At 53.3% G+C, this 24,760-nt stretch overlaps 4 protein-coding genes across 5 annotated transcripts; 2 read left to right on the forward strand and 2 right to left on the reverse strand.

Annotated features, from left to right (window-relative positions):
• Positions 1-1,930: 1,930 nt before the first annotated feature.
• FAM167B (family with sequence similarity 167 member B) lies at positions 1,931-5,292 on the reverse strand. Its single transcript, XM_008521874.2, has 2 exons — positions 3,103-5,292; positions 1,931-2,407 (listed from the first exon to the last, which is right to left on the reverse strand). The coding sequence occupies exons 1-2, from the start codon at positions 3,361-3,363 to the stop codon at positions 2,177-2,179; spliced, it is 492 nt and encodes a 163-aa protein (XP_008520096.2). The 5' UTR covers positions 3,364-5,292; the 3' UTR covers positions 1,931-2,176.
• A 97-nt stretch (positions 5,293-5,389) lies between these two features.
• Positions 5,390-11,949, forward strand: LOC103552082 (myotubularin-related protein 9-like). The gene is made up of 11 exons (XM_070610405.1): positions 5,390-5,516; positions 5,666-5,985; positions 6,167-6,275; positions 6,514-6,639; positions 6,756-6,929; positions 7,441-7,667; positions 9,053-9,214; positions 9,400-9,541; positions 9,624-9,844; positions 11,402-11,553; positions 11,633-11,949. The coding sequence occupies exons 1-11, from the start codon at positions 5,418-5,420 to the stop codon at positions 11,764-11,766; spliced, it is 1,866 nt and encodes a 621-aa protein (XP_070466506.1). The 5' UTR covers positions 5,390-5,417; the 3' UTR covers positions 11,767-11,949.
• A 54-nt stretch (positions 11,950-12,003) lies between these two features.
• EIF3I (eukaryotic translation initiation factor 3 subunit I) lies at positions 12,004-19,553 on the reverse strand. 2 transcript variants are annotated; one of them, XM_008521872.2, is made up of 11 exons: positions 18,960-19,553; positions 18,774-18,866; positions 17,377-17,464; positions 17,004-17,069; positions 15,900-16,049; positions 15,690-15,817; positions 13,524-13,634; positions 13,316-13,405; positions 12,924-12,997; positions 12,303-12,395; positions 12,004-12,175 (listed from the first exon to the last, which is right to left on the reverse strand). In XM_008521872.2, exons 1-11 carry the CDS (start codon positions 18,960-18,962, stop codon positions 12,094-12,096), a joined length of 978 nt encoding a protein of 325 aa, XP_008520094.1. In that variant the 5' UTR covers positions 18,963-19,553; the 3' UTR covers positions 12,004-12,093. The 2 variants fall into 2 exon arrangements, with proteins under 2 accessions (XP_008520094.1, XP_070466516.1); XM_070610415.1 differs by lacking the exons at positions 18,774-18,866; positions 18,960-19,553 and adding an exon at positions 18,590-18,773.
• TMEM234 (transmembrane protein 234) lies at positions 18,978-24,760 on the forward strand. Its single transcript, XM_008521882.2, has 5 exons — positions 18,978-19,097; positions 19,438-19,589; positions 20,333-20,399; positions 23,634-23,726; positions 24,006-24,760. Exons 1-5 carry the CDS (start codon positions 19,082-19,084, stop codon positions 24,098-24,100), a joined length of 423 nt encoding a protein of 140 aa, XP_008520104.1. The 5' UTR covers positions 18,978-19,081; the 3' UTR covers positions 24,101-24,760.

Genomic DNA, 24,760 nt, shown 5'->3' on the forward strand with positions numbered 1-24,760 from the left:
AGAGGACACTATGCCCGTTACGTAGTTGGAGAGTAGAACACCCACGTTACAGTCAGATGTCAGGCTAACACAGCCGCTACAGTCGGCAGCAGGACAACAGCCATGTCATCTCAGGGCATGGGACACAGCTTTTTTATTATAGCCAGAGGGTGGGCTAACACTCCTCTCACAGACAGAATGCTGGACAACAGGCTGTTTAAGGAATCAGGCAGGACAACCCCATGTCTTTAAGAGGGCAGAGTAACAGCCTCTGTTGTGAGCCGAGGGCACGACAACACCCATTTATTATGGTTGGAGAGTAGGGCAACACTTCTAACTCAGGTAGAGGCAAGGCCCCAGCCCCTGTTGGAGGTATAGGGCCTAACACCATCTCCTGCAACAGGTAGAAGACAGAACAGACACTCCTGCCCAGGCACCCAGGGGCAGGCAGCTGATTGGAAGGACTTTCCGTTATAGGCAGGAGGCAGGAAACTTGTCACAAGCAGCTAGCCGGCTAAGGCTAAGAATCTCCCTCTCCCCTGGGGCCAAGCCGAGGGTGCACCCATCATAGGCTGAGGGCCAGGTCGCCAGTGTTGTGAGGAACTCCAGGTGGCCTCTGTCAGGCCCAAGAGCTGGGCCTTGACCTCACCCAGAGGCAAGTATAAATGCGTCACCACCCCTGAGCCTACAAGAGCGAGCTTGTTGGGGGAGGGGAGCCCACAGAGCATTGTTGGGGTTTGTGAGGTGGAAGCGATGTTGTGTGCACCTCAGCTGCGAAGGGAAGGGGGAGACAGGAAATGGGTGGGGGGAAGAGGAAGCTTGAGTTGGAAAGTCAGACAAAGAGGGTAACACAGAAACAAAGGCTGAGAGATGCAAAATAAAAAAAGCCTACAGAGTGACACAGAGCCGGTCCGGGCTGCAGGCCCTAGCTCCCCTTGCTGTGACCCTGAGCGCTTCAGAGTCCATCTCTGGACCTCAGCGTGATAATAATAGTACCACTGGTGACAGAAACGATAAGCAATAAATAGTTCCCATTTACTGAGTGCTTATGGTACATTATCTCACTTAAGACGCACCCAACTTCTTGTGGAGTGAGAATTAGCATTTCCATTTTAGAGGTAAAGAAACAGAGTCAGGGGGCTGGCCCCGTGGTGGCGTAGTGGTTAAGTTCTCACACTCTGCTTCAGCGCCCTGGGGTTCGCAGGTCTGGATCCTAGGCACAGACCTAGCACCATTCCTTAAGCCATGCTGTGGAGGGGTCCCACATAAAGTAGAAGAAGATTGGCACAAATGTTAGCTCAGCAACAATCTTCCTCAAGGAAAAAGAGGAGGATTGGCAACAGATGTTAGCTCAGGGACAATCTTCCTCACAAAAAAGAAAGAAAGAAACAGATTCAGAGGTTAAGGGACCTCTTCAAGGTCTGATAGAAATAAATGGTGGAGTTGGCTTTGAACCCACTCAGCTGCCCATCTACCTAAGTCACCTTCCATGAGAGTGATTTAGGATTTTAAGTTCTTCCCTAGTTCTGATCTTGATAAAAATAGAGAGAAAGAGGCTGGCCCCGTGGTGCAGTGGTTAAGTTCCCGTGCTCCGCTTTGGCCGCCCAGCAGTCACAGGTTGGGACCCTGGGGGAGGACCTGCACGCTGGTCAAGCCACACTGTGGCGGCATCGCACAGAAAATAGAGGAAGATTGGCACAGAGGTTAGCTCAGTGACAATCCTCCTCAAGCAAAGAGAGGAAGATTGGCACCAGATGGTAGCTCAGGGCCAATCTTCCTGACAAAAAAAAGAGAGAGAGAGAGAAAGAGCTGGAGCTGTGGAGGAGATGGGAATCCATCAGTCCATCTCCACTCCCACCCCGGGCTTTCTCTCCTGCAGTGGATCCCTGGTCCCAGCAACAGACGACATACAGCGACCTTGGCCCTGAATAAATGAGGGCAGAGACCTTGATGGGAAGCAGAAAGGGCGTTTATTGAGGAGCGTGGGCTCTATGAGCAACTCCCCTTCCTCCCACACACCCCCAGCTGGGCCAGCAGTGGGGACAGGATGCTAGCACTTTGTGCTCCCAGAGAGCTGAGTGCCGCCCCATCCCCCACCCCCGCCAGGTGCTGGCGCCTCTGGGGCACCCCTCCTTTCTCCCTTCCCCAAGTCGGGTAGGGAAGGGGTAGCGGGCCCCAGGAGGCATGCAGGTGCCCCTCAGCAGAGGGTGAAGCGCCGCGCGCTGATGTTCATGCGCGTGAGGCCCAGATGCCGCAGCGGCGGGGCCAGGGCCAGGCCAGCCCCCGGCTCCAGCTCCAGCTCCAGCTCCGCCTCGTCCAGCAGCTCCTGGTGCAGGTGACAGGCTTGGTCCACCTTCAGTCGATGCAGCTGGGCCCGCAGTCGCAGCAGCTGCCCCGCCAGCTGCCGGTCCTGAGCCTGCATCTCCCGCTGCGGCCGAGAGGGGGCGTGAGCCGGCTGGATCGGCCCTCAGCGGCTAAGCGCCATTCTTCCCTTCCTGGCAACACCCTGGGTCTTTGCGCTGGCTGAGTCCTCCCCACCCCCTCTCATCTCAGCTTGCTCCCTCCCTATCTCTCAGATCTTGCTCCTCTGCACTGGTGGTTCTAAAACCGGGCTAAGGAGCCATTATTAAGCAAATACAGGTGCCTGGGGCCCCATCCCAGATCAACCAAGCAGAATCCCCCATTTGGAGCCTCCACATGTTTATGTTTGCACATGTTGGGTTAAGAGCCACTTATTCAACACTCGCCTCAGATTCTGCCTACAGCGTGGTTAATGCCTCCTTTTTCACTTCGTTGTACTTTTGAGGTATAGCAATTCCCAAAGTAGGGGAGGCCATGCCCTCTCCACCTATAACTGGTGGCCCCCAAGAGCAGGGCTCTGTCCCCTGAGCCACAGGAGCACAAGGTCAGTAGGTTGGATGGAATCCTTCTTCAGCATGGCTCCCTGAATAAAACACTGGACAAGTCTATCCCTGGCTCCTCAGCCCCAAGACAGAGCCTGAGGTGTGGGCAGTTGCTGGAGGTGGGGTCCATTCTCATCCCCTCCCCACACCCGTGGTCTTGGGTCCTAAGGAAGACTGGCCCCAAGGCCCTTTGTAAGGCTGCTTACCCCACCAGACTCACCAGCTCCCGTCGGAGCCACTCAAGGGCAGAATCCATTGAGTCAAAGCCGCAGATTGCCCCAGGTCCCCCGGGCTCAGGTCTGGCTTGGGCCCTGCGCCAGGCCTGGCTCTGGACCCGGGCTGTCCACTCCAGGTATGAGGGCCGCCGTGTCTGCAGCTGCAGCTTGGCTGTCAGAGCCTTCACAGAGTCCAGGCTCTCTTCTTCCTCATCCTCCTCATCTTCTTCACCCACTGCCTGGAATTTCAGTGGCCCCAGGGACATGGTGAATTCTGGGGTGAGTGACAGGGCAAGGCTACAGCTCTGGGATTAGGGAAAGGCTGGCAATATTGCCCAGGGAGAGGTGGCAGAAGCGGAGGTTGAAAGAAGTGTGCCAAGGAGTGTATGATGGTGAATGTTCAAGGTGGGTCCCGGAGGCTGAGTGTGTCAGGGTGGGTGAATAGATGAGTGTGGGAGGCTGAGTGTGCAAGGGCTGGGATTTTCCTGAACTGCTAACCCGGGAGCCACGTGATGCCCATCCGGGTGGGAGCAGGAGGAGCCCTGGTCCTCTGGCCCCTGGGATGAATTTCATTGTCTTTGCCCAGAAGGAGACACCCAGTTCCCAGAAAGGAAGTTGCTCCAGGATAAGGAAAGCATCATTCACACCAGAGTCTTGGCCTTCTTCCCAAGACCCAAGTTAAGAGAGCGAAGAGGGGATAGGAGGCTGACTAGCTGCCCCGTGTCCTCACTCATGATACCTGCCCTTCAGCAAAGGAATAGTGTCCAGACCCTGGCCTGGGAGTCAGGAGACCTGGGTTCTGGTGCTGGCTCTGTGGGGCCTTGGACAAGTCACTGCCTCTCCGTTGGGAGCTAAATTCTCAGGAACTTTAGGTTCCTTTGGAAATCCCTTGAGGACTGCGAGTGGGGTAAGGACAGAGCTGTGGATGGGCTCCTGGACCTCCTTTTCCCCGCCCCTCCCAGGGCTCCAACCAGAGCAGTTCCCTTTTTAAAGTTTTGTATTGAAATATAACACACACATAGAAAAATCCACATATCATAAATACACAGCTTGATGAATTCTCCCAAACAGAACACACTTATGTAACCAAGCAACAGAGAACTACCAGCATCTAGGAAGCTTGCTTTGTGCTCCTGGCCTGGCGCTACTCTCCTAAGGGTAATACTATCCTAATTTCTGACAGCACAGATGAGTTGTGCCTTTTTGTATACTTTCCAGTGGTTCTCAAACTTTAGCATGCATTGGAATCACCTGGAAAGCTTGTTAAAACAGATTGCTGGGCCCCACTCCTGGAGTTTCTGATTCAGTATTTGTGGGGTAAGACCCGATAATTTTCATTTCTAGTGAATTCCCATCCCAGCTGATGCTGCTGGTCTGGAATTTTACAATTGGTACCCTTTTATGTCTGGTTCCTTTCATAGAGCAGTTCCAATTTTATGTTTATATTATGAGAGTCCACCTATGATTTCATTTTTTTATTCGAAAGGGTTTTTTTTTAGGAAGATTAGCTCTGAGCTAATATCTGCCAATCCTCCTCTTTTTGCTGAGGAAGCCTGGCCCTGGGCTAATATCCATGCCCATCTTCCTCTACTTTATATGTGGGATGCCTGCCACAGCATGGCGTGCCAAGAGGTGCACCCGGGATCCGAACCGACGATCCCCCGCCCCCAGGGCCGCTGAAGCTGAACGTGTGCACTTAACCGCTGAGCCACTGGGCTGCCCCCAAAGAAGGGTTTTGCATACACAGGCATGCTCACGTGCGAGCGCACGCACACACACACACACACACACACAAGCCTGGAACCTAGTGGACAAGAAGGCCCGAGGAAGGCAGGAGTTTGTCTTAGTCTTCTCAGTAATCAGGACTTAGGGAAGTGTAGGCACCAATGTTTAAGAAGTGAAGGAATAATTGGATGGATGGAAGAGTCCTCTAGTAAATCTGTTTAAACTCCTGTAATTGGCCAGCTTGAGTGTGTCTCTTGCCAGACTGAAAACCCTATGAGCAGAACTTTCCTCAGTCATCCTTGGGTTCCAATACCAAATATAGGGCCCAGCTCAGTGTATGGGCAATCCATATTTGGTCAAAGGATGGAGTGAGAGGAGATGGGGCTCCCTAGGGCAGGACTAAGCCAGAAATGGCCCCCATAGAGGGCGCCCTCAGGCAGGGACTTCCAGCTGTGGTGGAGGAGGGGCACCAGCCACACAGCTGCTTGCATTTAAGGTGGACCAAGGGATTTTCCCCAGGCAGCCTCAAACATAGGGGAGGAAGTACAGCTCCCAGTTTCACACCCACGCTTTCCACCAGGGTACAGGAGAAGAGATGATGTTTTTCTTTCTTTTTTCAGTCAGCGGGAATGCCAGCAACCCAGAGTTTAAAAAAAAGAAAAATAGTGAGTGCCTCCTGCGACTCAGGCACGAGGTAAAGGGCTTTAAGTAAGATTATTCTCCCCATTTCACAGATGACGAAATTGAGGTTTCCTAACAGGTTCTGGCTTGGGTTCTCGCTACCTGGTGTTGGCAATAGAAGGGGGAAATTCCTGTGAAACTGTGCGATCTCTTCCACCAAAGGGCCTCCTTAACAGCTGTCCTGCCGGCGTCGCCAGCTGCCCAGCCAGTTCCTGTCCCTTTCGGAGCCCGCGCTCGCCCCGCCTGAAGCTCCTGGAGTCTGCCCTTCTCCTGGGCCCCAGGCCCACCGCAGGCGGAATGGAGTTCTCAGAGCTGATCCGTACTGGCCGGGCCCAAGCTGAGCTCCTGCGGGGCCCTGGGGCGCCCCCGCTGCGCGGCACGCTGTGCGTCACCGGCCACCACCTGCTGCTGTCGCCAGGGCCCCAGGCGACTTCAGACTTGTGGCTGCTGCTGTTGCGTAGTGTCGACTCCATCGAGAAGCGGTGAGACGTGGCGGGGGCGTCCCCGCAGTTGCGGAGCGCGTGGCTCTGTCCGGAGAGGGGGAAGGGCAAGCACAGTTGGAGCTGGTACCCCCCTGCATAACGTTCAATCCTAAGAAACTCGTTTCTCCTCCCCTGGTGTATGTGCCTGGGGGACACTAAGCTTAAACCCGTCCGTCCCTAGGGTCGCGGGTGACTCCGGCACCATCACGCTGCGCTGTAAAGACCTGCGAGTGCTCCAGCTGGACATTGAGGGCGTGGAAGCGACGCTGGACATTGCCCGCTCCATCGAGGTGTGCCAGGGGTGCACCTCTTAAGTGACCCTTAAGCTACCGTTATCCCGTAACGAGGGGAGTAAACAGGGGCTATTGCACAAGGGGACTCAGCATCCAGTTATCCCAGGGCACAGCTAATGTCAAGGGGATGCAGGGTGGTCTGGAGTACGTGGAAAGGCGGGAGCTGCAGAGAGACTAGAAGGGCGCGGGTGAGATGATTCCGATCTTTTTCATATGCCCTGACTTCCTTCCCCAGGCGCTGTCCTCCCTGGAATCGGTCATCACCTCCTTTCCATTCTTCTACCGTCCCAAGGGCTTGAGATTGGGCGACGCCTGGCACTTCCACCCGCCCGAACACTACTACAAGCGAGTAGCTCGCGAGGTGGGCGCGGTCGTGGGGGCCAGGGGATGCTAGAAGGGCCGGGCCTGGAGGGGGCGCGGGGACGGGGCACTCACTGGGTGTCCTAGACCTAGCCTTCGCCCCTCCCTGCGCTGCAGACCAACGCGTGGCGGCTGAGTGAGGTGAACGAGGACTTCAGCGTGTGCCCCAGTTACCCCCGCGCCGTGATCGTGCCTCGCGCGGTGGATGACGATGCCCTAGCGCGCAGCGCCCGCTTCCGCCAGGGAGGCCGCTTCCCTATGCTCAGCTACCACCACGCTCCCAGCGGAACCGTGAGCCCCGCCCTCCCGACTCCGCTGCTCCGACCCACTGCCTCTCTCCTTGGCCCTCTTCTGCACTGGCCGGCCCAACTCGCGGCTCTGCTGCTGCCCGAGCTCGGGCCCCATCCTGGCCGGGCCTCATCCTGCGTCCAATCGGCCTGGCTCCCTCCGCTCAATCCAGCCTTCACAGTCTCTGACCCCGCCCCTCTCCTTGGTTTGGGAGTCTTGCCTTTCTCTGGCTCCGCCCCCGGCGGATCTGGGCCGCTGGAAGCCTAGTCCCTTCTTTGTCAACCCAGGACAGGCCCACGGTCTCCTCATCCGGTCCCTCCCCTCTCCGGCCACCACCCACACAGACCTGGGTCCTACGCCTTGCGGGTCCCGCCCATAAGGCTCCTGCGCTCCAGCCCGCCCCTGCCAGCTCAGACCCGCTCCAGTGTGTGGACCTGGCCTAGGGGCTCCCAGAGCGAAGTTCCTGAACCAGGGCTGGGTGGGTACGGCTTTCGAGCTGAGTCCCTGTCCGCAGGTGCTGCTACGTTCCAGCCAGCCCCTGACCGGGCCCCAGAAGCGGCGCTGCGCTGAGGACGAGGAGCTGCTGCGAGCTGTGCTGGCGGGGGCTCGCCCTGGGGCCCGGGGCTTCATTGTGGACACGCGTTCGGCCCAGGCCGCCAAGCAGGCCCGCATGACTGGCGGCGGCACCGAGGCCAAGGCCGCTTACCCTGGCTGGAAACGGCTGCACCGGCCCATGGAAAGGTAAGGAGCCTTCCCATCCTCTCCCAGGTTCTCTCCTGCAGGACTCTTCACGGATGTGGGGGGTGCGGGGTGGGAGGTGGGGTGGGGGACATGTCTTCCAGGAACCTTGAGGACTGTTAGGCCTTTCTTGGTAGCCATCCCACCAGGTGGGCACCCCACTTGCACACCCCCGCTGACAGGACTCTACTTGCTAGGCACCCCAACTCTGCCTGGAAAGAAAAAGCAGCTCTTTACATTAAACTGAAAATATCTTCCTGGAACAACCTCACCACACACACACACAAGCTCCTCCCCATTAGTCTCCTGTACCTGCACAGTTGTATCTGTTCCCTCTGTCTCCATGTGATGGTAGTACCAAAAGGAGGTTCTGAGGGAATTTTTGTGCTTTGAGGAAAGTGGACTGCTCCCCTATCCAGACTACAAAACTCTATTCATTTCTTCCACCGACACTGACTGAGCACAGGCGCTGAGATGGTGGCCTGAACAGACACGGCTGAGATCAGCAGTAAGCAGGCAGTTAGAATTCAGTGTGCGAAGTAGCCTCACACAGGAGGTGCCCCTCTCTTAGGATAAGTGATCCAGAGAAAGTTTCCCTGAGAACAGGATGCTTCAGCTGAGACCCGAAAGAGAAGGAGGAGTTAGCCAGAGGGCTGGAGAAGGACATTCCAGGTGGTGGGAACTGCAGGTCTGTAGGAGCAGGGAGCCTGGTCATTTGTCCTGTTTGGGGAACAGCAAGTACTTCATTACAGTGGGAGTGTAGAGAGTGGGGTGGAGGTGGAGATGGGGCTAAAGGGGTGACAGGGGCCAGAGCGAAAGTCTTGAATGCCGTGATTATGAGCTTAGACTTTATCCTACAGGCCGTGGGAAGCCACTGAAGGCTTTTAAACAGGGCTGGAAAAGTCTCCATTAGATTCTCTGGCTGGAGGTCACTAGTGATCTTGAGCAGAGCACTTCCTGGGAAGTAGGAGCAGATACCAGAATCCCAGGAGTGTTTCTCTTGTCAGACTGGGGCTTCCCAGGGAGTACCTCGACAGAGTGGGGGACTTCAAGGGTACTGTGACACTTCCATCAACTTGGGTTTTCTCCGCGCATTCTGTTTCCCCAGAGGGCTATGTGACCCTTCCCCAGATGATGCTCTTCCCCTCCAACAGACTAGGTCTTCCCAAAGGGTCTTGGGTGTCTTCCATCAGATAGGGGAATCCTCAAGAATACTGAATCACTTCCATCAGATTAGGTGGGCTCCCCAAAGGGTCCTGTGTCCCCCTCCCCAGATAGGTTCCTCTGAGGGTTCTGTGTCTCCCTCACTGCTCTGGAGCACTTGTCCCCAGGCTGTGCTCACCTAAGCTTGGGCTGGGGGAGGGATGACCAGACTCCCATTTGTGCAGGGGGCGGCCCCTCCAAGAGAGCTTTGTGCGCCTGGTGGAGGCCTGTGGGGACCTGGAGCAGAGCATGGACCGCTGGCTTAGTCGACTAGAGGGCTGCCGCTGGCTGGCACATGTGAAGGAGGCTCTGAGCACCGCCTGTCTGGCAGCACAGGGCATGGAGAGGTAAGGTCCCCCCACCCCCACCCTAAGACAGAGAACAAGACGGGATGGGCAGGACTCTCAACCCCTGGGCACAAAACCATGTCTCAGTAAGCAAATACAGCCTAGAACTGGGCCCATTCTATTCCTGGCCCGGCCACCCCAGGCAGGGAAGGTGTGACTGCTGTTGATAAGCCCTGGGTCCACAGGGAAGGGGCCTGCATCCTGGTGCATGGGGCTGAAGGCACAGACAGCACCCTGCTCGTGACTTCACTGGCCCAACTCATCCTGGACCCCTTGAGTCGGACCATGACTGGATTCCAGGAACTGGTGGAGCGGGAGTGGATCCAGGTAACTGGCCACCTAGCCCCAGCCTTACCCCTCCATCCAGAAACCCCGCTTCCTTGTGCCCATCACTCTGCCCCCTCCCCAGGCCGGCCACCCCTTCCAGCTGCGCTGTGCCCACTCGGCCTTCTCCCACGCCCGCCCCAAGCACGAGGCACCCACCTTTCTCCTCTTCCTGGACTGCGTGTGGCAGTTGGGTCGCCAGTTCCCGCTGTCGCTGGAGTTTGGGGAGGGGCTGCTGTTGGCGCTGTTTGAACACGCCTATGCCTCCCCTTTTGGCACCTTCCTCTGCAACAGCGAAAAGGAGAGGTGAGCTAAGGGGGTATCAAGGTGGGTCAGGGGGCAGGCACAGGACAGGTTGGATACCTGCTGCATCAGCCCCTTCCTCCCTTAGAAGGCATCTTCCTCTTCCAAACGGGCTTGTCTTTTAGGAAAACTCTGCCTCCTCTCCTGCCCTACCTTCAAATCTCACACTTCCCCCTAACTTCTACAAACCCAGAGATGGATGGGTCCAAGGCCAGTCCTTCAAACCTACCCACTCTGTCCAGAGCCAAGAGCAAGTGCACCCCTAGCTTACAAACAAAGACTGAGGGAAAAGTTGTTGCAAAAATACATCATTTCTGGGGCTCTCTACCACCTTGCAGGGTTGATTCTAGCGAAGCGACCTTTAGAATAGAGGTTGAAAGCTGAGTCAAATTGTTTGGGCTCAAATTCTGGCTCTGTGACTCACCTGCTGGGTGATCAGAAGCAAACCTGAGGGGCCGGCCCTGTGGCTCAGTGGTTAAGTTCGAGTGCTCCACTTCGGGTGGCCCAGGGTTTTGCCGGTTTGGATCCTGGGTGCGGACATGGCGCCGCTCATCAGGCCATGCTGAGGCGGTGTCCCACATGCCACGACTAGAAGGACCCACAACTAAGATATATAACTATGTATTGAGGGGATTTGGGGAGAAAAAGCAGAAAAAAAAAAGATTGGCAACAGTTGTTAGCTCAGGTGCCAATCTTTAAAAAAAAAAAAAAGAAGCAAACCTGAGTCTGTTTCCTCATCAGTAGCCAGGAGAGGATCATAACAGCCACTGGCACATAGTGGGCCACAAGTGGGAGTTATTTTTATTATTTGGTTGGCTTGTTGCATATGCTCCCAGTAAGCCCCCATAAGCCATCTTTCATCAGAGTAAGATGTGGTCGGGAGGGTTCACTCCTCTCCAAAAAGGTGAAGATCGTGGTTAGCTATCTTTTGTTGCTTAGCACCCCGCCCCCCACCCCGTTGTTTTCACTAACTCCACTAATGGATCATCCAGGTTAGAAACTGTTATCTTTATATACCTCCCTATCCCCATCCTTCATATTTAGCCTTTCTCCTAAGAATTTCTTACTTAGTCCTCACCTGTCAAAGCCCCTAATCCAAACTCTTTCCTTTCCGAGAGGACAATTGGATGATCACTGCTCTGTCTCCACTTTCATTAGCTTTTTAAAAACTCATCAGTTCACACCTATCATATTCACAGTGGGCCCTTTCCCACTTTCTTGCTTTTGCTCGTGCAGTTCCCCCTCCTGTGTTTCCATGTTTTTGCACATCTGGTGAACTTCTGCTGCTAGACCCAGCTCAAATGACACATTCTGAATTAGCCTTCCCTCACACTTTCAGGCAAAGCTAAGCAGAACTCCTTCAGAACTCAGATTTTGTCTTGTTCCTGGATTATTCTAGTGCCCAGTACAGGATCTGACTGGCAGTAACGTTTGCAGGAAAAAGGAGACGTTACCACTGCCCCGGGGTGGCTGTCACCCTACTAACCAGCCCTCTCACCCTGGCCCCCCGTCCCCCAATCCCAGAAAGCATAGCTGAGTCTGGAAACTCACTCCCTCCAGATGCCTGTGTGAAGTGAGGACTCGAACACACTCCTTGTGGTCTGGGCTCAACCAGCCAAAAGAGCAACGGAAACTCCGGAACCCGCTCTACGTCCTCAATCCCTTGGCCATCTGGCCCTCTGTGGAGCCCCAGAGTCTGCGACTGTGGCAAGGTGACCCCCCTACTCGTCCTTCTCCCCTGGGGAGTTATCGCCTCTGCTCAGCTTCCTTACCTGTCCTCCTCCTCCTCAGGCCTGTTTCTGCGCTGGACCCGCCCACCTGAGCCTTCAGAGGCAGCGTGGGAGAAGGTGTGGCAAATAGTGACAGATAAGGAGAAGACAGAAGGCTCTCAGCCAACAGTGTCAGCCTCTGAGCCCCAGCCCTGAGCGCTGGCTCCTTGGATAGTGGCTGAGACGTTCCTGAGACCTCTCCAAGCCCCTCAGCACCTCTGGACCTTGGATGAGGGTGCCTGCAACCCAGCCTAGCCCATAATACTGAAGTTCCAGGTGGGAAGTATTCAAAGTGAAGGGAGAAGGTCCAAATAATAAAGGCATCCATGATTGGCATCAGCTCGCTGGGGTGTCACTGAGAAGGGAAAATGATGAAACAGACCCCATAAAACATCTGACCAGTAACAATTTATTCCCAAACTGATTTACTTCTCATAGTCCAAAACTTTCCGGGAGCCCGGGCCCAGATGGAGATCCAGCTTCTTAAGCCTCAAACTCAAATTCAAAGTACTGTGGGTCGAAGTAGTGGATGCGGACATAACCATCTTCTCCGCCACTGCTGTAGCTGGAAAGAGAGAGCCAGGGACCAGTCAGACACCTGCTCTGGGGGAGGCAGGCCTGTGGGGCAGGGCATGGGAGAGGGGCGGAGACTGGACCTGGGCCGAGCCTAGCTCCCTTCCCTGGGGCCCTACCTCTTGCCATCAGGATGGAAGGCAACACTGTTTATAGGCCCGAAGTGGCCCTTGACTCTTCCAAACTCTTCTTCAAAGGCCAAGTGGAAGAACCTGGAGGAGAGAGAGTGGTGAGAAGGGACAGTTAATTCACTCCCCATGTCCTTCCAAAACACTCCTCCTACCACTTCCCAAATGCAAACTGTAAAGTGGGGAAACTGGGGTAGGGAGAAATGAAGGTGAACAAAATAAGATGAAGTTAGGGGAAGATTGGACCCAAATGTCTGCTTGACCTCCTTACTAGCTAACACCTCCTTACTATGTGCTGGACAGTGCTCTAAGAGCTTGACGAAAATGAACTCATTTATTTAATCTGTACAATCCTATGAGGTAAGTATATTTTTACTGTCCCCATCACACGGTCAAGGATGACTGGGCACAGAGAAATACAGTGATGTGTCTAGGGCCTCAGAGTGAGCCTGAGGGTTCATGCTCTTAACTGCCATATTGCACCCTTGTCACAGGAGGGCCACAAAGCTGGCTGCCAATGAAATAAGAGAAGTCTCCTCAGTTATGTGGTTTGTGTCCTTTATGAAGACACCCCATGAGGTCTGGGTTTAAGAGAGCTCCCTCTTCCTTTACCTGGCCTCAAACTTGCCAATCCTGGTGGAGGTTGTGGTTACATCCATGGCTTCCTGGCCACCACCCAGCACCACCTGAAGGGAAGAAGAAACTCTAGACAGGCCCAAAGGACACAGAAGTCCATTTTCTGTTTTTCCCCCCAACCCCATAAGCTTTTAAAATCTCCCATCCCAGACTGGGAGGCTACTGAGGGCAGGGGACAGATACTTCAGCTACCTCTTGCCCTGTCCCTTGGGACTTCCCAATCATCCAGCCTTGTCACTGTTCTGGGAATCTCCTCTCTGCCCGACACCATTCCCATCCCCGAGTTTGTATGTTAATTGCTAGACAAACATCTCGATCCTGAAAGCATTCGGAGGCTTCAGCAGGAAGCCCAGGTGGGCTTCCCTTACATGGTCATAGTTGGGAGAGAGGGCAGCTGAGTTGACAGGACGTTCTGTCCGGAAGGTCTTCTGGTGTTCAAGGGTTGTAGAGTCAAAGAGCTGGAGAGAGAAGGCAGGGGAAAAAGCTGTAAAAGGAGCCTTGGTGGGGGAAGTCAAGGAAGATGAGAGCCATGCGGGGGGTGGGAGCAGCTCCGCCAGAACCCTTGTTTGGGCTCACCTTGGCTGTGTTGTCCTTGGAGGCAGTGACAAACATGGTCATGTCCCTGGATAACTGGATGTCATTGATCTGCCGGGAGTGCTCCTTAACGTTCACCAATACCTCTCCAGACTGGGGACGGAACAAGAGGGAGGCTCTGACCAGCCCGAACCCCATGAGCCTCATTGCTTAGCCAGGCTTCTCTCCTGCTTCTTGTCCCAGCACGGGGAGGGGAGGTCTGGGTTGGGACCGCGCAAGCCCAAGCATCCCCTGAATCAACATCTTCTCCCTCTCCCAAACCCAAGCCTACATCCTAACCTGGCCCATGCGTACAAGTTTCATAAACACTGCTAGTCCACCTAGGAAAACACATGTTTATCATGATAAATCTATTCACCTACTAATTCGTCATCATATTATAAGGGGTTAGCAGTTTCCATTTATTCCTTCTTTCAATGAATATTTATTGAATGGCTACTATTTGCCAAGCACTCAAACAACTTACTTCATTTAACCCTCACAACAATCCCGTGTAGTGGGTATTTGAATGGAAATTTTAACAGGAAAAAACTAAGGTTCAGAGAGGTGGGGTGACTTCTGGGGACCACACGACTAGTAGGAGGCCGAGTGCCCGAGCCCGTCCCCCTTCCCTCCCAGGGTCTTGGTCACAGTCCACGAGGACGGCTGCGTGTCTGTCTTTTCTCAGGTCTCCTCAAAGGGCCATTTCGTCTCCTGATTTCCCTTCCCACTAAACAACCTGCTAGACTGTGCAGCACAGAGAGCAGAGTTTTAGAGTCTGCCCTTAAAAGTACTTCTCTGTGCTTCAGTTTATCTAGAAAACAAGATTACTAACAGCCCACGGCCCAGGCTCACGCTAAGGGTACTGAGACGGTGTCTTATTTGACTTTGTTGTGACAGCCATCTGGCCTATGCTCTGTAAACAGTTGTTAGACGACTAAAAGGCCTTGAGCGCTGTGCCTCACATATAGTCGACCCTCAGAAAACTTTCATTTCCTTTCCTTAATTGTTTTTACCTATTCTGAGAGAAGGACGTATTTTTGTCTCCTCCATCAATGTGGACACATGGTAGGGATGTATCTGGCTTCTACATTTTGGGAAACAAGTACCAGCTTTGCAGTCAGGCCTGCCTGGGAGGCACAGATCAGCTCCATTATTTGCTGGCATCAAGCATTATTTATACCTTTGACCGTGGTTCCTGTTCCCTTCCTGTAGGTAGGCATGGTGACTAGTGAACCACGGTCAGTGCTTGCTGTGTGACTGGCTAACCTTTATGGTGTTCCATTCCAGCTTTCCCTAGAAACCCAGGCACCCAGCTCAGAAATCTGAGACAGCCTGGACTTGACCCCTTCCTTACCCCTCCATCTCATCAGTCACCCCTAGATATCTCTCGACTCTGTGAGGTACTCCACCATCCCCATGGCTACTTGCCTAGTTCAGGTCCATTTTCTAAATTATAGCTTGCAAAAGCTTTCTCAAGAGAAAATCTGATCATCAATAAACATTTAAAGATTCTCTACTGTCTAAAGGAAAATCACAACTCCTTACCTCCTGACACTCAAAAAAATCTAGTCCCTGTCCACCTTCCCCAACACTGCATTCCAATACTAGACTCTTTCCTGAAGAATCCATATACTCTTAACTGAGTGCCTTTGCATGTGCTGCTCCTTTTGCCTGTGAAATGTCTTTCTCTTCCTGCTTGAAGCTCCATTTACTCTTCACGGCCTACTGTACATGCCAGCTCCTCTGTGACAAAGGGCACTTTCTGCACCTGGTTGAGACCTCTACGGTGGTCTCAATCTGACTCATGTGCTAGCCATTCGTGAGTCTGTCTCCCCCGGGGCAGAGCCCACATCTGATTCACTACTTTGTCGTCAGAGCCCAGCACAGTGCCAGGTACTCAGTGGGGGCAGGAAAATGCTTAATTGTGATCATTATTAACATATCCTGAGTACTCTGTGACAAGTTTTTCAAACACCTGATGTCATTAGATCCTTGAAACATTTTATAGAAAACGGGCTCAGGGAAGTTATGTAACTTGCCCAAGATTACACAGCTAGGAAGTGGTGAAATCTGTATTTGAATCCAGCCCTTGCTCTTAACCACTGTGCCATCCTGCTTCTCGAAGGGAATCATTCTGGTGGGCTCAGGCCCCACCAAGCCCCTTACCTTGGCACTATACTGGTTGAGCTCTCCGCCCTCGTGGCCCGCGATGATACACTCCCCTAGGGGTCCCCAAACAGCACTGGTGATCTTGGAGTCGTTGCAGGGGATCTTCATGTAGGGCTCGTTGTTGTCTGTGTGGGGCAGCAGCTGTCAGGCCCTGGGCTCCGGAGTGGTACCCTTCAATTCAACCCCAGCCCTGGCCTCAGCCCTCACCGATCTGGCTCGGATCCCGCAGGTCAAAGAAGCTCACAAAGCACTGGTAGCCCATCTGCTTGTCCGTGGAGAACATGATGATGTTGCCCCCAAAGTCAAAACCACAGGTCCGGACAGCTGAATTGGTCTTGAGCAGGGCCAGCTGCTTCCCTGGGGGCAGGCAGAGTCTGGGCTACTGCCTGCCCATTGCCATCACAGGGAGGACACTACCCCTGCCTATTGTCACATCTCACTGTTTCTCAGGCTCTAGTGACTCCAACCCACCACCTCCTCTTCCTCACTGCTAGGCTTTGGCTCGAGTCTCCCAGGCCCTCCTCAGACCTCCTGCTCATGCGGCACTGCTCACAGTGGGCTGCAATATATCTGTTTCCCCCTCAGAATACGCTCCCCCACAGCAAAGGTCTGCTCTAATTTCCCTGTGTCCCCAGTGCCCAGCATAGACCTGGCATGGAATTGGGTGCTCAGTAAATATTTACTAAACAGAGCAGCTTGATAGGCTCCCCCGTCTTTAGTCTCAGTTCTTTCAATGCTCCCCACTGCTACCTGAGCTTGCTAAAACTAAACACAGACCACCACTCTTCCCTGCTCAGGGATCTCCACAGCATGCCAACTCCTACAGAACAAAGCCAAGCTCCTGAGTTTGGCACTCAAGGCCTGTTCTGGCCCTAGCCTGCCTCGTCTTCTCCACTGACGAGCTATTTCATCCCTCAAGAAGCAGGAACTCCTGCCAGATCAGATGACCTGGACATGACACTTGCCATGCTTTCATTCCTGTATGTGCCAAAGTGATGACCTCTTTCTCATCCTTTAATCCCCAGCTCATATGACATTTACCTTGGGAAACCTTTCCGGGCTGCTTCCATCCCCTGCCAGGCAGTCAGTTACTTGTCTCTGGCCTTCCACTGTGCTCTATGCTTCCTCTCCCATGGCTCATATCTCACTTGTAGTGCCTCTTTTCTCAACTGTCTTCCTTATTTTCTCATCTGTCTCTTGTTCCCTAGCTAGGAACCATCTCTGACCTTATCTCTATTTCCCCAGAACCTGTTCACTTAGCACACTCTAAGTCCTCACTGTGTGCTGAAAAAGTGACTAACCCAGGCTTACCTGTTTCACAGTCCCAGAGACGACAGCTGTTGTCAGCCGAGCCAGTGAGGACATGCTTGGTGTCCCCTGAAGACGGTGTTAAGAAACATGACTAAGTTCTCCTGAAGCCTTATCCACCTGTCAGGCCAACTGAATAACTGCTCTGCTCAGCCCCAAAGAGCTTTTCTTCCTCTCTCTTATGTCAGAGGCTTCTAACCTCCTCATCCAGAACTGGAACTTGTCCTGAATGTTCCCCCAACCACTGAACAAAGGGAGTAGGAGGTTTCATTCTCTAGACCCACAATAGCACCCCAAACTCCCAACCTCCAATTCAGCAGCCTTTCCATTGCTGGCAGACCCTGGGAGCATAGACTCAGAGCAAACACAAGGATACAGTCAGCGTCCACACACCACACAGCTCCAGTATGGCCCATGTAGGTGCCCAGCCTCTCACCATTCACGGAGTACCATACGTTGACAATCTGGAGGAGTCAATGACAATGTGACAGGATGGGACACATCCCAGGCAGAGCAAGGGCCTCCTATTTCGCCCCAGGAACCCTCAGCAGCCTCTAGCTAGGCCAGATTCTGCTCTTTCCTGCTCATCTCTTGGGAAACAGCAGGTTGCTGGTAAAAAGACCAACTCCTGGATTCTTCTCCTTCCTGCAGGTAAGCAGCAGGGGAGTCAGGAGGCTTGCAAAAATGTCTCCATCTGCCACTGTCCCAGCCCTCCCCCAGACTCTTAAACCCTCGGAAGAATAAAAGGTCAAGTTGAGTGCCAGTCCAGAAAAACAGTAGTCTTGGTGTCCTGTCCAAGTGGGAGCAGGTGGTTGTAGGGAAGCCTGGATTCCAGTCCTTGCTCTGCCACTGTCTCACTGTATCATCTGAAATACAGTGCTTTCCCCCTCTGAACTTCAGTCTTCCCCTTTTACAGTCTTCTGCAAAATGGCCGTGACAATAATGCCACTTTCAAAGGGTAGCTGTGAGGCTCCAATAAAAGGATTAAGGAATTTGAAATATAAGTGACTAACATTAATTAGGCACTCATATGCACCAGGTACTGTGCTAAGCTCCTTACTCGAATGATCTCATTTAATCCTAAAGACAATCCCATGAGGGAGGTACTATCAGTACCCATATTTTACAAAAAGGGAAAGTTTAAGTTTAGAAAAGTTAAAGGACACGCTCAAAGTTGCACTGCTAGTGGATGCAGGGGTCAGGATTCAAATCAGGTATTTGGCCCCAGAGTGCCCACTTTTACCATTAGAGTTAACGTCATCCATATGAAGGTGCCTCAAAAGGCAGTACTGTGAGAGGCTGTTTACACTCAGTGAATGGCAGGATGGGGCCCAGAGGGACTGGCTGAAATGAGACCAAGGACACCTTTCTTAAGTCCTCTGTGTCCCTTGCCACCCAAGGATCAGCTTCCCCCTTCTAGAGGTGGTTTGTTCCCCTCTCCTGGTAGAATACTTTTGTTCTTCCCAGGAATGGTCTCCTCCTGGTTCCCTGAACGAGCTGACCTAGTCCCCGTCCTCATTCCACAATGGTCTCAGTTTTCTTCTCCTCGGCTACTCCCTTCTTCTATCAACAACTGAGTTCTTTCTCACCTTTCCTGGTAGAATGCTCTGGCCCACCTACCCCCAGCATGGTCACTTCTCAGAATGGGGCGCTCTTTGGTTCCCCTCTCGCGGCAAAACTGGCTTGTCCACCCATCGCCCTGCCAGGATGAACTCGCCCCCTCCCGGGGCCCTCCGCGTGATCCCGCCAGCCCGCCCTCCGGCCGACGCTCACAGGGTCCTTGGCCACCGTGAAGAGGAGGTCTCCCTCGCGGTTGTACTTAATCTGCGTAATGGACCGCTCATGGCCCTGCAGCAAGATCGGCTTCTGTGGGGACAGGAGGGGAGAGTCAGCGCCCAAAGTCGGCCCCTGCCCAGACCCGGACCCCTAGGGCAACACCCCCAAGTCAGTGGAACTTACCATCCCAGCGGTGACGCGAGGAGAGCGGCAACGTGAGTAGAACCGGAAGAAGCTTTGGGGCGGCTTCCGGATTCTGGGTCTCCGCCCCTTCGTTCCCGGAAGTGGAAGGGAGAGGCGTTGCCATGGCGGCGTCTCTCGGTGGGTAAGACGCCCCGCCCCTCCGTGGCTTCCCGCCCCTCTGTGGCCTTCCCGAGCCCCTCCTGGAGTTCGTTTCCGGCTCCACTTCCACCCCCACCTATCCCCGGCCCTTGCTACAGCCCCTAACCCCGGGCTTCTGGATTCATCTCCCTGGCCCTCCGGGGTCTGTCCTACCCGCCAGTCGCACCCGGGGAGTCAGAGAGCGAAGGAGGGAGGCGGGGGCAGCTAGCTGGGGATGGGAGGCCGGGAGAGGGCCAGCCGGGATGGGCGGCCGGATGAGGGCTGGGCCCGGCGGGTGGCCATTTGGGGGTGGAGAGGGGTCACTCGCATCTCCATCCAGGGCAGGTGCTGGCCTTGGTGCTGGTGGCCGCTCTGTGGGGTGGCACCCAGCCGCTGCTGAAGCGGGCCTCCTCCGGCCTGCAGCAGGTCCACGAGCGGACCTGGGCCCGGCAGTTGCTGCAGGAGATGAAGACCCTCTTCTTGAATACTGAGGTGCGTCTGTGAAAGGCCCTTCTCTCGAGGGAGCCGCTAAGAATTGGGTCACTTGAGTCAAACAAGTCTGGGTCAGAATCTGCACCCCACCATTTACTCGCTAGAAGCTCATGGACAAGTCAGTTTCATCATCTGTAAAATGATAACCATTTTATAGGGCAGTTGTGAGGGCTAAGTGAAGTGAGTTACAGGGCCTAGTACATAATTAGTTCTCAATCTATGGCTGCTATTATTAATACTTTATTATTGTCATCCCCCCAATAGACCTTTCCAGAAGGAGGGTGTGGGGCTCAAATTGGCCCTGGGGAGGGAGGTTAAGGGAGGATATGGAGAACTCCCTCTGATCCCAGTGCTGCCAGTCTGTGCTAGTGGGAAAGACAAGACACAGACACAACCACCTCTCAGGGCTAAGGGCTATGGAGAGGTGCAGATAGTTCAGAGGAGGGAGGCTGGAGCTAGGGGACTTGGGAAAAGCTTCTTGGAGGGAGTGACACGTGGCACTCAGGGACTTGCAGGATGGGCGGTATGGGAACTAGGAGGGCTGAGGGAGAGGGCGTTCAGGACAAAGGCATGGAGTTCAGTCAGTAACTTTCCCTCTGCCCTGGGAGGGTCCTTTTCAGAAGGCTTAGCGCTCCCTGGGCCCTTGTAGCTACCCCGCCCTCCAAGGAAAGGCATATCTAGAAGCTCAGACAGTGCTGCTCAGTCAAGCAATCACACTGACTGCAGATTTCGTCTGTTTCCAGTACCTGATGCCCTTTTTCCTCAACCAGTGTGGTTCCCTTCTCTACTACCTCACCTTGGCCTCAACAGGTGGGTCTCTGGCTTAGAACTGCTATGCTTGGTGGTGGAGGCCACCTGGAAGAGTCACTTTGGGGAGGGAGCCTGAAACACCTCATTCCCAGGAGTGAGGGCGAGCCCACTGTCCCTGGTTCGCTCTGTGCCCTCTTCTCTGAGCAGTAGGGGCACAGTGGGCTGGCTATGAGTACACTGTCAGGCACGAGGGTTGGTTTGAAGCCTGACAGTCGTGGGCAGCAGCAGCAGCAGAAGGAAGGTTCACCTTGCTGTGTCGAGGGCTGGCTTTGACGCTTTTGCTTCCACTGCGTGGTACCTGCTTGACCTTGAGCATGTCCCTTATTTGAACCTTATTTGGTTTTATACAATTGGCCTCCCAGCATTGAGAGGATTAAATTCAGTGTATGAGAAGCATCTAGCAGAGTAGCTGGTGCACACTATAGGAGCCCAATAAATATAAATTTCCTTTCCCCCATTGTTTGTTGACTGCCCTCTACTACATCAGATACTGTACTAGTTTTACACGTTGTATTGAATTCTCAACATGACCCTGTGAAGCAGACATGATTATCTCCATGTAGGAGATGAAGTTACAAAACTATGGGCAGTTTATTTCGTCTCTAAGTCCCACAGCATGTCAGTGCAGAAGGGTTTGAACTCATCTTACTTAAAGATTATGCTCTTGAACTTTGCTGTGAGAAGTCCCCCTGTGGTGGCTTCACCGCCCCTGGAGTCTCATCCACACCCCCCGGGGACTTGAAGAGAGTTTGGGCTCCAAATAGCTCTGGGGAGCCCCTCAGAGGCCATGGAAGGGCAAGGGGCTAGGCCAGCCTCCAGACCTACCACCTCAGCTTCAACTAGAGTCACTCCACTTTCATCTCTTTTATATTTTGGGCTTCTCGTGAGACTTCATTTAAAAGAAAGTTTGAAAGCCTTGGGCTCTCCCTGCTGCCCGAGAATGCTGAACCCTCTGGCCAGCTGACTGCAGTTAGCCATTTACCAAGTTTTGAGCCAGTGGCAATTTTAGGATCCTGTTATCTCATCACCTACTTTGCCTCTGTCTTTTACCATCCACCCATTCTAATAATCAGAACAGTGGTCACTATTTATTAAGCATCTACTTTAGCCAGAGACTAATACATGCATTATCGTTTTTCATCTCGCAACAACCCTGTTGGAAGGAGATGCTGTTATCTTGCTCTGGCTGTTTTACCTTTGGGGAGCAGGCTCGGAGTGTTTGAATGACCTAGCCGAGACTATATAGGGAAACCCAGCTCTGCGTCTCCAAGGCTCTTGCTCTTCCATTGCCCCATGCTGCTTCCCTCCCCCATCTGCTGTTGTAAACCAGTGGTTAGCAGCCACAGCATTCAACAGAAAGTGCGCAAGCTTAACAAAGCAGCTCTGAGTAGGTAGGAGTTGTGTCAGCTTCTTGGATGGGTAATGCCAGCCATGGGGGAGCCTCGCAGGGGAGGAGGAGCAAGACAGTTCTGTGAGGCAGGTGAGGCCTCGGAGTGCTGGGAAAAAATGTGTTGAGGAGCGAACAGGAGCATCCTGGTGTGCCTGGCAGTTAGGAGTCTTGTAAACAAGTAACTCAGCTCCTGATGTATCCATTAGTTTTTTTGTTTTTGTTTTTTCGGTATGTGTATGATAAGAACACTTAACATGAGATCTACCTTCTTAAATTTTAAGTGTACAAAAATTAAATGTAATACATTTTAAGTTCACAGAGTTCTTAGCTCTATTAGTCTTTTTCAAGTCTGCTTATTGCGAGTTAATCACTCCTAGGCTCTGGTGACCTCTACATAAGGCCCGGCCCTGTGGGGCCTGTCCTGCACAGGTACCCAGCCGCCTACTTCTGACATTTTTTTCTTGTCTTTTCACTCCGTAAGGCCCAAGCCTGAGCTGAAACAGAAACAAAATGCACTTCCCCTGCTCCTTTTTTTTTTTTTTTTGGAGGAAGATCAGCCCTGAGCTAACTACTGCCAATCCTCCTCTTTTTGCTGAGGAGGACTGGCCCTTAGCTAACATCCGTGCCCATCTTCCTCTACTTTATATGTGGGATGCCTACCACAGCATGGCTTGCCAAGCAGTGCCATGTCCACACCTGGGATCTGAACCAGCGAACCCTGGGCTGCCGAAGTAGAACATTTGCACTTAACCACTGCGCCACCAGGCCGGCCCCCCACCTGCTCTTTTGGTTTGTCCATATCCATTTAGTTCAGTAAGGGCACAGCCTTGGGAGTCAGGCAGGCCTTGGTTTAAATCTTCAATTTGCCTTAATTTATGTGACTTCTTTGAGCCTTTGTTTTCTTTATCTATGCAAAATGATGCTAGTGCTCTTCTTGCAGTGTTGTTATGAAGATTAAATGAGATATGTACACAAAGCACCCAGCACATAAAATGAGCTTAATAAACAGGAGCTGTGCGTGGTATTACTGCAGTCATCCTGCTGCATCCTTTGGGCTTTGGGTGCCTGCCTGTCTGGATGTCCTTGAGATCTCAGGAACTCTCTTTTTTTTTTTTTGAGGAAGATTAGCCCTGAGCTAACATCCGTGCCCATCTCCCTCTACTTTATATGTGGGACGCCTGCCACAGCATGGCATGCCAAGCGGTGCCATGTCTGCAGCTGGGATCCGAACTGGCGAACCCCGGGCCGCTGAAGCAGAATGTGTGAACTTAATTACTGCACCACTGGCCGGCCCCAACAGGAGCTCTCTTTGAGTGCAAAGACCTCATCCTTACAGAAAACCAGGGTGGTTCCAGCCTTTGTAGTTCAGGTCTTCATGCTGTACTTCTGAGGGAGCATGGAATTTGGAGTCAGGAGACCTGGTTTGAAAGCTGAGCTTTGCTGTCACCTCTTCTGGGAAATGGAGTCCTGAGATATTTTTTTAAAGGTTGCCTTGGGGCCGGCCTGGTGGCATAGTGGTTAAGTTCATGTACTCTACTTCGGTGGCCCAGGGTTTGTGGGGGTTCAGATCCCAGGTGTGGAACTACACATCACTCATCAAGCCATGCTGTGGCAGCATCCCACATACAAAATAGAGGAAGACTGGCACAGACGTTAGCTCAGTGACAATCTTCCTCAAGCAAAAAGACGAAGAGTAGCAACAGATGTTAGCTCAGGGCCAATTTTCCTCACCAAAAAAAATCAATAAAATAAATAAAAGGCTGCCTTGATAATGAAATGAAAGTGTTTTGTGCTTAGAAAGGCATTTTTGCATCTCAGAGATTCTTTTCACTCTGATCACTCAGATCTGACCCTAGCTGTGCCCATCAGTAACTCTCTGGCCATCGTCTTCACACTGATTGTTGGCAAGGTCCTTGGAGAAGATATTGGTGGTAAACGTAAGTCAGGCCACTGCAAGTGCGGAAAGCAGCTACTTGGGCCTTGCCACCCCTCCTTTAGTCCTTTCCCAAAGCCATCTCCCAAGGGCGGGGGAGGAGAGGACCTTCCCCCATCCTGCCCCTTTCCTCTGCAGCTCTCCTGCTTCCTTGGGGCCATCAGAGTTCCCTTCCCTGGGGCCGTCTGGGGACAGACCCAATCCGAGCCCTTCCCTCAGCCCTGCACCAGCTCCTCCTGACACGGCTGGGCTCAGAGCCCCTCATTTCTGCCCATCCTCCCAGGAGCATTCGCAGGCATTGTGCTCACCGTGGCAGGAATCACACTCTGCATCACAAGCTCGGTGAGCAAGACCCAGAGGCACCCATCTACCCTTTGAGTGGGCCGATACCGCCCTCCAGCTCTGCTGTCTCCAGGAAGCCCCTGGGCCATGAGGTGCAGGCAGTGAGCAGATGGACCTAGCACTTCCCCCTGAGCCTCAGCTTCCTCGTCTCTTACGGGAATAACAGCTACCTCGTGGATCACAATAAGAGAACAAGAGTGAGAGGATTTTGGAACTTTCAAGTGCTGTTCAATGTCTAGGATTTAGCACAAGAGACTTCACACTTACCCTCAGCAACCTTTCTGCCTCAGCAGCTCTCTTCCTGCTGTCATGTCAGGCCACTAAGGCCCTAGCCCAGCCACTGTTACTATGGCCTGATCTGGACTATCACAGCAGCAGGGTTGATGGACTGCAGAATCCCTGCTGGGTGAAGAGGGCCAGCTTCGTTCTTTGAGCCAGAAATGCAAACAGGAGGCCTCCAGGGCTCAGAGAGCATGCTGGCTGAAGGGAGAACTGCGGGGAAGAAGGCGCACTAGAATGGCAGATGTAAGGGAGAGAGCCGGCTGTCAGCCTTGCCCGTCCCACCCGTGCGGTGGGTGGAAAGCCTCAACTGCCCGCCCCTCTCACACTCCTCTGAGTCCCAACACTGCCTAACTCCAGCATGTGGCGCGATGACTAGCTAATAGTAGCCTGTAATAAATCTGTGGTAAACAGACA

This window comes from Equus przewalskii, chromosome 2 (genome assembly GCF_037783145.1).
Source record: "Equus przewalskii isolate Varuska chromosome 2, EquPr2, whole genome shotgun sequence".
Taxonomy (NCBI): domain Eukaryota; kingdom Metazoa; phylum Chordata; class Mammalia; order Perissodactyla; family Equidae; genus Equus; species Equus przewalskii.